The 11,979-nt window shown below is 41.1% G+C and overlaps 1 protein-coding gene across 1 annotated transcript; it reads right to left on the minus strand.

Moving 5' to 3' along the window:
• Positions 1-443: 443 nt before the first annotated feature.
• On the minus strand, positions 444-3,652 carry LOC134644158 (nectin-4-like). The gene is made up of 5 exons (XM_063496906.2): positions 3,529-3,652; positions 1,755-2,096; positions 1,342-1,644; positions 786-879; positions 444-642 (listed from the first exon to the last, which is right to left on the minus strand). The coding sequence occupies exons 1-5, from the start codon at positions 3,650-3,652 to the stop codon at positions 444-446; spliced, it is 1,062 nt and encodes a 353-aa protein (XP_063352976.2).
• Between the last annotated feature and the right edge of the window lie 8,327 nt (positions 3,653-11,979).

An 11,979-nucleotide genomic window follows, 5' to 3' on the forward strand; every position in this document is an offset into this window, starting at 1 on the left:
TCATCAGAGGTGTAAGCATCACAGCAGATGCCTTTGTGTCAAATGCGTGTGTGTGTGTTTGTAGTACCTTTGAAGTTGTCTGGATTTATCAAGGTACCATACTGCAGCAACAACAACATTCAGGGAAAACAAAACACCAACTAGGGCCCAAGCAGCCGGACATGCTCCTACAAACATACATGAAAAAAATATATACAAAACTATTGTGAAAATGAGATAATCTTTTCTCTCCTTCATGGTGTTTAGTCTTTTCAGATGTTATTCAAACACCATCCAGCACCTGTACCAAGCATTTAAAAACTTGCTGAAGGGTTCTGAGGCAAGTCTGATATGAAGATGAAAAGAACCACATGCTAGGACATGTTCTTCCAGTGATGGAGCTTACTTTAGTTGGCTTTCAGAACAACATTGGAATGAAGCAAAACCAGCAAAAGCTCAAATAATCAGACAAGCTGCACAGCTAAATCCAAGCTGATCTCACCTGATGCCAGGTGATAATGCACAAAGAGCTGACCATGTTTACTTCCATATGCGTTAGATGCTTCACACTGATAGAGGCCGTTTAGATCAGAGGTCAGGCTCAGCAGTTGTAGCTTTGCACCGTCTACTTTAACAGCAGACTGCAGCAAAGACTGGCCAGATCTGGAAAAACATGAACAAGGCTCAACATTAAATGTACAAAAGGGGCAGTATATTGTGGGTTGTGCTAAAAGTCAAATACAAATATCAAGTGTATACACAATTTATTATTATTATTATATTTTTTAATTGTCAAAGTACTTTACCTGCTCCAGGTAAAGTTTGCATTAGGGTTGGCTTCTGTCACACACTCAAATGAATCTTCTGTAATCACTCTAATGTTGACTTCTGTGGGAGAGACTGCAAAAAAAGAGAGAAAACTGTGTTATTCCTGACTTGGAAACTAATGATATCGAAATAATGTTTCACATATGTTTGAATCTCATTCCATCAGACAAAACCCTAAATCTTTTCAAGACAAAAACAGTTTCAAGGTGTGACTAGCTAATTTACAATCACTTTAATTGTGAAAAAAAAAGAATACATTTCATGGGAATTCTACTAGAAATGGGAGCCCACAGATGTACCATATCACTAACAATCACTCGCTACTGAATGAGCCTACTTTTCACTTTCAGTGCAGCTTCAGTTATTTTTGCTGATGGTGTGACCAACAAACTTCCTTCTCTGACATTTCCCATTTATAGAACTTTGTCGTTTGCTAAATGTGTAAATTATTTTCTATTAAATTTAAGAATTCATATTTGCATTTCAAGTTATAAAAGTTCATTGTTAAAGATGTTTGGGGTTTGTGGCACTCACAGTAGATCTGTATGGTGAAGGGCAGGGTTTCGTCTTTAGTCAGGGAGTCACTGCTGATGACACACTGGACCTGGTGACCGTTAATCTCTCTCGTAGGAACACCAAACACAGAGCTGACTGTGGTAGTCGTACCGTTGTCATACTGGGTGGAGTTTGTTGTCGTCCTCACTTTGTCTCCCAAAGCACCAGTGAGCCACCTCACCTCTGGGGGAGGCCTCGAGCCAGCAGCCGTGCAGGTAGCAAATAAAACCTCTTCTATGCCCAAAGTGGGAAGATTGTCCTTGATGTTTGTGAAAGGAGGCACTAGGAGAGGTACAGCACACAAGTAGGTCAATATGCAAGCAAGATGGTGAAAGTAACTCTGTCTCACACACAAACACCCAGAATATTTTAAATAAAGTTTTTTTTCATACCAAGCAAGTTCAGAGGTATTTCTGTCTTCTGATTTCCACTGGGAAACAAGGTGAAGATGCACGTGTAGCTGCCTTCATCCTTCAGGGCAACATTGGAAAACTGGAGTGTTCCATTTTTGTCATTAAAATTCCCGATATATTTAAATCGATCATTACCTCCATTGACAAACTGCGGCCCCTCTCTGGGCAAGATAGTTAGGAAATTGTCATTGTGAGGTTTTTCTCTTGTCCTCCTCTGCCAGGTAATCTGTGTCAGGTCATCATTGGTATCAGTGACATGGCACGGTAGGATAGCGGTGCCTTCTTGAACCACTGTCACACTTCCACCAATCACCCGGAGAGCTGGAAAGTTAAATACTATTAAGCATCAGACCAAAAAAAAAAATGTAGAAACAAAAGAGTGTCCAATAATGTTAGGGCTTCACAATTAATCAGATCTTGATTTTAGTTTCATACAATAAGCCATTTTTGATTCAGTGCTTTTGCATGAATTAAGCAAACTAGTTTAGGAATGACATCAAACACAGGGTTAATTTTTAGCACTGACTTGGACAACAACAATATGATGTCATCAACTTCAAAAGTCCCACATTTTTCCCCTATCAGATTTGGACAGCCATTGTATTTTATTGTATTGTATTGTATTGTATCTTTTTTCAGACATATACAGAAAAACCAATACATAGAGGTACACATATTTGCATTTACAAGTATAAATATGAATTTATATGAAAATACACACGTATGTGCTCAGACAAAACAAAGAGAAATAAAATAAATAAAATAAAACAAAGTCTAAATGATATGACATTACAATTATTAAGTTTGGAATGGAGTAGGAAGAAATATATAAATACTTATTAATCCCTACCCCATGCTCAACATTCTATTGAATCACACTATTCATTGTTATCCCCAGTGTAGGGACTAACGCGCTATTAAGTAATGCGTTACAGTAGTATATTTCTTGTATTTATTTTCAGCTTCTCTACTTTTGTTCTTTATAAATTCTCTACATAAGGTATTTTTCTTTTTACATTATTTTGTAATCCTTTTGTGATCCATGGGCAGTTTGCTTATTTTTGTTTTTTGCTATATTTCTTTACCGGGTAACGGCTATCATATAACAGTTTAAATTTCCCTAAAAAAGTCTCATAAGCTTTATCAATATTTTTTTTCCTTATACACTATCTCCCATTCTTGCTTAAGTAAATCACTTTTAAATGCATTAATGAACTTCTCTGTTCTCACTCGTTTGTATTTTGTTGTATTTTCCTGGTTGACCTTCCAGTAATTGCTGTCATACACTGCAAAAACAGGTAGATGATCACTGATGTCATTAATTAGGAGACCACTTATAGATCTGTTTTCTATTTCATTAGTAAATATATTGTCTATTAAGGTTGCCGACTGCACTGTAATCCTGCTGGGCTTAGTGATCATTGGACAGAGTCCCATGCTATACATTGTATTAATAAACTCATCTTTCATACTATGTTTGGATTTAATAGGTCTATGTTGAAATCCCCACAAATGAAGATAACTTTTGGATTTGTCCTAACAAATGTTTTATCTACTCACTCCTTAAATATTTCAGTTTTTCAACCTGGTGTTCTATATGTACAACTTACAATGACATTTTTTTCCGTACTAATTTCTATTGTTACACACTGTAATATGTTGTCCACCACCATCAGTTGTAAGACCTGCCAGCTTATCTAATTTCAGCCCAAGGAAATCCAAGCATAAACAAATAATAAAACTTTTGACATACCGTCAGCTTCTCTGGTCAGCAGGAGCGCAGATATTAGCAACAAACGCTTATAACAGAAAAATAGTGTGGCATGACTTATCGCAGCAGTTGCCCATAAAAACACAAACAAAAGTATCAGCTCCATTCATCCATCCATTCACCCCTATTTTGCCATTAGCTCATGGCTGCTATAACAAACAGTAACTGAAATGTGTTGATACAGCTGGCTAGAATGGAGGCGGAGTCCTGGAGTCCCTGCCCAGTGATCCTGGGAAACCTATCAAAATCATCATCATCATCATCATCATGTTGTATTTGAGATACATTATATATATATATATATATATATATACATATATATATATATATATATATATATATATATATACATATATATATATATATATATATATATATTAGGGGTGCAACGATACACAAAATTCACGGTTCGGTTCGATACTTTGGTGTCACGGTTCGATATTTTTTCGATACAAAAAAATGTTCATGCCTTTTTAATTTGTCATTTATTAAAATTATAAATATATATTTTAACTCAAAAGTACAGTTTTTAAATTGAATGTTGCTGAAACAACAAAGTAATAAAAAAATTAATCTATCTGATCGAGAAATCCCTCATCTTTGGAAAAGAGAGTTTATTACAGAGAAATGGCTCTTTCCAAAATAAAAGCTATACTATACGCTTCTTCTGGGCTATATTCTCAGCAGCATATTAAACATATCAGGTCCCCATAAGGAGAATCATGTGCTAACGGCTGTCTAAATGACTCGGGTAAAGTTTGTAGCATGCGTGCTTGTTGTTTTTGTCTGCTTCCACTTGTCTTTGCACTAGGATGATGTCGGAGTAAATGTGCAGTCATATTCGTTGTGTTCCCACTAGTGCTGTCAGCGTTAATCTCGTTGAAATGACGTTAACGCCACAACACGGCAAATCTCCGTTAACGAGCTACCGCGGATCGCCCCGTGCGTGGGGCTGGACAGCGTCAACACGTTAACAAGCTCACTGCGCTAACGCAGTAGTTCCCACCAATGTAATTGAGCATTGCGTGGCACATCCCACATTCTGTTTTACTTTTGTCCATGATGCGCTTACCTTCAGGGTCATACTTCACATAAAAACCAAAATAGTTCCAAACGCCAGATCTGAATGAGGGTGGGGGAGGTTCAATTTGCCATGTTGCAACGGGCTTAACTTCTGTCTCGCTAGCTTGCGCTGTGCTCAGTGGTTCTGCGCTCGACAGTGCAGCCTAGGCGGATAAGTCGAACGCAGATCCACTGAGCTCTCAATACAGACAGCATCATCAGAAGCAAAGTTGATAAAATGAATTAAAAATTTTGTATTGTTCGATACACATGCGTACCGAACCGAAAGCAGTGTATCGAACGGTTCAATATTGATACGAGCATTGTTGCACCCCTAATATATATATATATATATATATATATATATATATATATATATATATATATATATATATATATATATATATATACATATATATATTTAAAGGGAGCTTGAGGGTCCTGCGCAGTATCTTAGCTGTTCCCAGGACTGCGCCCTTCTGGACAGAGATCTCCGATGTTGTTCCCGGGATCTGCTGGAGCCACTCGCCTAGCTTGGGAGTCACCGCACCTAGTGCTCCGATCACCACGGGGACCACCGTTACCTTCACCTTCCACATCCTCTCGAGCTCTTCTCTGAGCCCTTGGTATTTCTCCAGCTTCTCGTGTTCCTTCTTTCTGATGTTGCTGTCATTCGGAACTGCTACATCGATCACTACGGCCGTCTTCTTCTGTTTGTCTACCACCACTATGTCCGGTTGGTTAGCCACCACCATTTTGTCCGTCTGTATCTGGAAGTCCCACAGGATCTTAGCTCGGTCATTCTCCACCACCCTTGGGGGCATCTCCCATTTTGACCTCGGGACTTCCAGGTTATACTCGGCACAGATGTTCCTGTACACTATGCCGGCCACTTGGTTATGGCGTTCCATGTATGCCTTGCCTGCTAGCATCTTGCACCCTGCTGTTATGTGCTGGATTGTCTCTGGGGCATCTTTACACAGCCTGCTCCTGGGATCTTGCCTGGTGTGATAGACCCCAGCCTCTATGGATCTTGTGCTCAGTGCTTGTTCCTGTGCTGCCATGATTAGTGCCTCCGTGCTGTCTTTCAGTCCAGCTTTGTCCAGCCACTGGTAGGATTTCTGGGTATCAGCCACCTCCGCTATCTGCCGGTGGTACATACCGTGCAGGGGCCTGTCCTTCCATGATGGTTCCTCGCCTTCCTCCTCTTTCTTGGGTTTCTGCTGCCTGAGGTATTCACTGAGCACGCTGTCAGTTGGGGCCATCTTCGTGATGTATTCGTGGATGTTTCTTGTCTCATCCTGGACTGTGGTGCTGACACTCACCAGTCCCCGGCCCCCTTCCTTCTGCTTATCGTACAGCCTCAGGATGCTGGACTTGCAGCATGCATGGTAAGGAGCTTTCTTGTCTTTATGTCAGTGGCTTCTATCTCCTCCTTTGGCCAGCTTATTATCCCAGCAGGGTACCTGATCACGGGCAGGGCGTAGGTGTTGATAGCCCGGATCTTGTTCTTACCGTTCAGCTGACTCCTCAGGACTTGCCTGACCCTCTGCAGGTACTTGGTGGTTGCAGCTTTCCTAGCGGCCTCTTCATGGTTCCCATTCTCCTGCGGGATCCCCAGGTACTTGTAACTGTCCTCTATGTCTGCAATGTTGCCTTCTGGTAGTTCGATCCCCTCAGTTCTTACTACCTTCCTTCTCTTTGTTAGCATCCGACTACACTTCTCCAGCCCGAACGACATTCCAATGTCATTGCTGTACATCCCGGTAGTGTGGATCAGTGAATCGATGTCTCGTTCACTCTTGGCATACAGCTTGATGTCATCCATGTACAGGAGGTGGCTGACAACTGTTCCGTTCCGTAGTCGGTATCCGTAGCCAGTCTTGTTAATGATCTCACTGAGGGGGTTCAGGCCTATGCAGAACAGCAGTGGGGACAGAGCATCTCCTTGGTAGATCCTGCACTTGATGGTGACTTGTGCTATGGGCTTGGAGTTGGCCTCTAGTGTTGTACGCCACATCCCCATTGAGTTCCTGATGAAGGCTCTTAGGGTCCTGTTGATCTTGTACAATTCTAGGCATTCCAGTATCCAGCTGTGGGGCATTGAGTCATAGGCCTTCTTGTAATCAATCCAGGCTGTGCACATGTTGGTCAGTCTGGTCTTGCAGTCTCGGCTGACTGTTCTGTCTACCAGTAGCTGGTGTTTTGCGCCTCTGGTATTCTTGCCAATCCCTTTCTGTGCCCCGCTCATGTATTGACCCATGTGCCTGTTCATTTTAGCCGATATGATGCCTGACAGGAGCTTCCATGTAGTACTGAGGCAGGTTATTGGTCGGTAGTTGGATGGGACCGGTCCCTTCTTGGGGTCCTTGGGGATCAGGACCATCCGATGTTCGGTTAGCCATTCCGGGTGTCTCTCATTAACTAGCAGCTGGTTCATTTGTGCTGCCAGATGCTCGTGGAGTGCAGTCAGCTTCTTCAGCCAGTAGGCGTGAACCATATCATTGCCTGGTGCTGTCCAACTCTTCATACTGGAGACCCTTTCTTGGATATCTGCCACTGTGATGGTTACTGGACCCTGTTCAAGGAGGTTGCTGTGGTCTGCCCTCAGATCCACTAGCCACTTAGCATTGCCGTTATGGGCTGCGTCCTTCTCCTATGTGCTCTTCCAGTATTGTTCTGTCTCCAGCCTTGGTGGTGCTGTTCTTATATTGTTCCCCTGCCACTGAGAGTACACCTTGGCTGGTTCCGTGGAGAACAGCTGATTTATTCTATCTCTCTGGTGTACCTCCTCAAGCAGCGGGCCAGTTGGCAGTTTCCAAGGCCTCAGGTATGGACAACTTCCTGTACTTCTTGGGCATGTTCTTCATCTCCGATAGTTGGCTAACCTAGGGTGACCATATTTCGATTTCAAAAAAAGAGGACACGTAGCTCAGTAATGAAGAACTTGCTTAAAGAAACATATTTAACATACTTAAACGATGCCTTCTCTGTGCGGTTAATGAATTATGAAATGAAATATGTCATATAGGCTTTTACAAGTCAACAAGTGCAAAAAAAAAACCAACTTAAAAATCTCTGGAATTAAATAATGGTCCAGAAATAATGCCTCGTCTGCATAAGAAAAATTACCAATACTGGGTCGGTATGAGGGCTGGACTGGGACAAAAAAGGCTGACTAGAGACCGGCCCACCAGGTATTATAGGAAAAGCCATAAAGCCTTTGAATGAATTGTGACAGTGATGTACACTGTCTTGTTGGCATATGTATGATTTCTATACATTTTACATCAGATGAAAACTTTGGTTGTAAGATTCAGGAAATTATTTATTAAAAGCGAGACATTTTTTAATGAGAATAAGAAAGAGAAGTATTTCTTTGAGCCCCCCTTTCCCTGTTAATGCCCTACCTGGCCCCCTGGCAAAACTTTGCTAGACTCGCCCCTGTACAGTTACAAGCTTTTCATTGTTTATACCGTTACAAAAACAACAACAACAACAAAACCATCGGCCCGTAGAAACGAAAAATCACCATTGGGCATTCCGGGCCCGGAATGCCCAATGGTACAAGGGAAATGTCTTTTGCAGTTCGTCTGAAAAGATGCACTTGCGCTTTGGGATCTTTTAAACATCTGTCGGAATACAGGAAAACCCAGACATTTTTATCAATCTCGAAAGTCCGCCCGGACAGAACGTGAAAAGTGGACATGTCCGGGGAAAAGAGGACGGTTGGTCACCCTAGCTAACCTCCCTCCGTGCTACCTTGATCTTAGCCTTCTCCATGGAGGGTATTTCCCCTTGTGGCTGTTCAACTTGTAGCCAAGCATCTCACTGATCACTGCTGCTGTATTGTAGTCTCGGTAATCGTGGCTGTAGGTATCATCCGTAGTGCTGCATTAACATCATCTAGCAGACCTTCTGAGGGTACTTCACGTAATCTTGGTAACCGGCTACGGGGAACCTGTTCCTTCACTGTTGGGAAGTGTGCATAGTCTCCTTGCAGGTCTTCTTTGAAGAGTTCAAGTTTCCTCTGAAAGGAGCGGACAGCTGTCATCAGTTCACAAATTGAATTGTCCTTGCCCTGCAGCTTCAAATTCAGTTCATTCAGGTGTGAAGTGATATAAACCAAAAAGGCCACAATATCCATGTTTTTCCCACCATTTAAAAAGAGAGAAAAGTTTGTTGCTTTCTGACTTTCCAGCTCTTCCAAGAAAGCTGCTACTTCACCAAAATCGCTCCAATGCCCTGCCTTTGCTGAGCCATCTCACATTGTTGTGAAGCAGAAGATCATGACCGTGTGCATCAACTGCTCTGAGGAATTCCCTGAGCATGCGATTCTGACAAGAAGAAGATGCCTTGAGAAAATGTATCATTTCATCATTGTTTTTTATCACCTCAGCATCTGACAGGGTGGAGCATAAGACAGACTGATGAATAATGCAATAGTAAGAGATTAGCTCAGGATTGTCCTCTTTCATTTTTGCTACAGGTCCTTTCTCTCTCCCCATCATAGCAGGGGCTCCATCTGTGGTTATTGAAACCACTTGGTTCATTCAGTCTTGAAAGTTCTTTTTTTGGGGTCTACTTTTCTCTTTTTTGAAAGGACCATAGTTGGCTTGTCTCCCTGTGTCGTTAATCGTTAAGGTAGAGAGAGGTATGAGCCATCTCTATAGTAGAAAGTGTAAAACAGAACCTTTTCTCATATGTTCCTTTTCTGTTTTTCACAAAGTCAGAGAGGTTTGACTGGAATAATTTCTGAAAGCTGAAATTTCTTCTGTACTTAATAGCAGAAATTTGTCTTTCTTGTGTGCCTAATAAGCAAGTGAATAGCCACAGCTGCCCTGGGGCCCACTGACAGAGGCGAGGCTGCCGGACACTGGCGCCACCGGGCCCTCTGACCACCACCAGTAGGCAAACATGAGGTTAGTATCTTGCCCAAGGATATTTGGCATGCAGCCTGGGATCGAACCACCAACCTTCTAGTTAGTGGCTGACCTGAGCTACAGCCACCCCACTGGTTTTACAAATTTACAAATTGACTGACCACTAATAACTGTAATATGAAATTGTCTCGTGTGATGGATATAACTATATTATGGGCCACATATGTTTGAAACTCCTTTTGTACACAGTATATTAACTTTATTATCAGGGACATGACATTTAGATATTTTTGAACATGTGTAAAGCCCTCAAGTATGAATTGTTTTTTTGTTTTTGGTTCATTGTGGTATAATGAGTCATTACAACACTAAATAATTTGTTCCAGTTTGTCTTAATCTGTCTTATAGGTTGCATCAAAAGATGCATTTTGTTGCAGGCGCTCAGCAGTGACACTACATTCTTCTTACTTGCTGTAACACCACTATTTTGGGGGGAATTATGTTATATCCTGTGTTTGTGTGTGTGTGTGTGTATATATATATATATATATATATATATATATATATATATATATATATGTATATATATATATATATATATATATATATATATATATATATATATATATATATATATATATATATATATATGTATGTATATATATATCTCCCTTTAACCACACTTCACAAAAACACTCACCAAAACACTTATATGTGAGAGGTGCTTTACAAACACTGATTACTGCAGCTTTAAAGTTATAAACAAATATCACTGAATACAACAATCACAAGTTAGAGTGCAAAGAATAAAACAGAGTTTCCATTATTGAGTGGAAGTCTTAGTGTTATCTGTGTGGTCACTGGTGCAAAGTGGTACGGATGCTTAAGAAATAAAAATAACCACTCACTAAAAGCAGTTGCTCATCTAGAGTGTCCCAATGTTTAATCACTGACACTGATGTGTAATTTGATTTCATATGAAATAACAATTTTTAATATTCTTTTTTCATTTGGAAAGAAATGTAAATGTTGTGTTGGGCTCTTGAATAAAACTCCTGCTCAAGCGATAATGTGGAGCAACAATAATCTTTAATACAGCTTTGTTCGTGGCTGTTCACATGCCACCCATTTCCTGTTTAGTGGGTAAGTACTGCTGCCTAGTGGCGCATGCATGTACATCAATATAGATTACACCACAGTAAAAACCAAAATCAGTTAGTGGGGTTAGGTTAATTAGTAGCTCTAAATTGCCCATAGGGGTGAATGTGAGTGTGAATGGTTGTCTGTCTCTACGTGTTAGCCCTGTGACAGACTGGTGACCTGTACCCTCTCCCCCTAAGGCTAAGTCAACACTAATACGTTTTTGTTTGAAAATGCATCGTTTTCTCATTTTGGCCTTCCGTCCACACTGAGACGGCGTTTTCGCTCAAGGAAAACGCAGCGTTTTCAAAACGCTCTCGAAAACGCATACATTTGAAAACTGAGCTTTCGCGTCGCAGTGCGGACAGCGAAAACAGAGACTTTCGAAAACGATGACACATGTTAGTCATATGATGCAGTAATGTGACGAATTAAACAAAGATAGCGGAGGGCATTATACAGCAGTTGTTTTGTTTGCTCTCAATTTTGACAGCCCTATTAAAGATTAATATCAGTTTGTACATGCTCCCAATAGCTTTTCTTCAAATTCTCTAATTCTCAATCGCTTTTGCAACTTTTTACTTTTGTGTTACTTGCAGCAACAACTCCACCTCATTGTTCGTACATTTAAAAAACTCGGTGCTTTTCATAGAGACGTTTCAAAGAGCCGGAAAGTAAATAAACGGCAGACAGAAATGAGGCAGGCCGAATCGTCTTGCGCTTCACGCCTGCGCAGTACTGGAACGTAAATGTTTTCGGCCGTTTCAATGTGGACGCAGAACTCTGTGAAAACAACTGAAAACGATAGTGTGGACACGGAGTGTTTTCAGATGAAAACGCCGTTTTCAAATTTATCCGGGCTAGTGTAGACGTAGCCTAAGACAGCTGGGATAGGCTCCTGCGCACCCGTGACGCTAAAAAGCATAAGCAGAAGATGGGTCTGCAAAGTGAAAACAAAAAATTATTTACATTCATTATAATCATACCAAAAAAAGGTAGGTGGACATAAATACTAAATGACATTTAGTTTTCTTCTGTAGAATGAAACCAAAAGAGCAGAGTGAGATATTCTTTCAGTTTCTAGGTCTCTGTAAACCCCAGGAAGATGAATGGTCTAGGAGGTGGTTTCCACAAAATGTTTTTCTCTCCTTGCTGTTCTCTAGTTTTGCTGGTAGCACGAGATGGGAGCCTCAGCCCTTTCAGGTCACACAGATAATCCAGCTCCTCCAAGATGGCAAATCCACACACGCTCTTGCGAGAAAGCTTGCTGTGTCTCTGGGCACAGTCTCAGGAATGTGGAGAATATATGTGCATATTTCTGACCAAACTGTCAGAATCAGATTGCATG

The sequence above is a fragment of the Pelmatolapia mariae genome, linkage group LG16_19 (assembly GCF_036321145.2).
Source record: "Pelmatolapia mariae isolate MD_Pm_ZW linkage group LG16_19, Pm_UMD_F_2, whole genome shotgun sequence".
In the NCBI taxonomy this organism is placed as follows: domain Eukaryota; kingdom Metazoa; phylum Chordata; class Actinopteri; order Cichliformes; family Cichlidae; genus Pelmatolapia; species Pelmatolapia mariae.

Coding starts and splice junctions, on each gene's coding strand:
- LOC134644158 (XM_063496906.2), bottom strand. CDS start 3,652: ATGGAGCTGATACTTTTGTTTGTGTTTTTATGGGCAACTGCTGCGATA. Junction 2,097..3,528: donor GCTGACCAGAGAAGCTGACG/GTATGTCAAAAG, acceptor TTAACTTTCCAG/CTCTCCGGGTGATTGGTGGA. Junction 880..1,341: donor CTTCACCATACAGATCTACT/GTGAGTGCCACA, acceptor CTTTTTTTGCAG/TCTCTCCCACAGAAGTCAAC.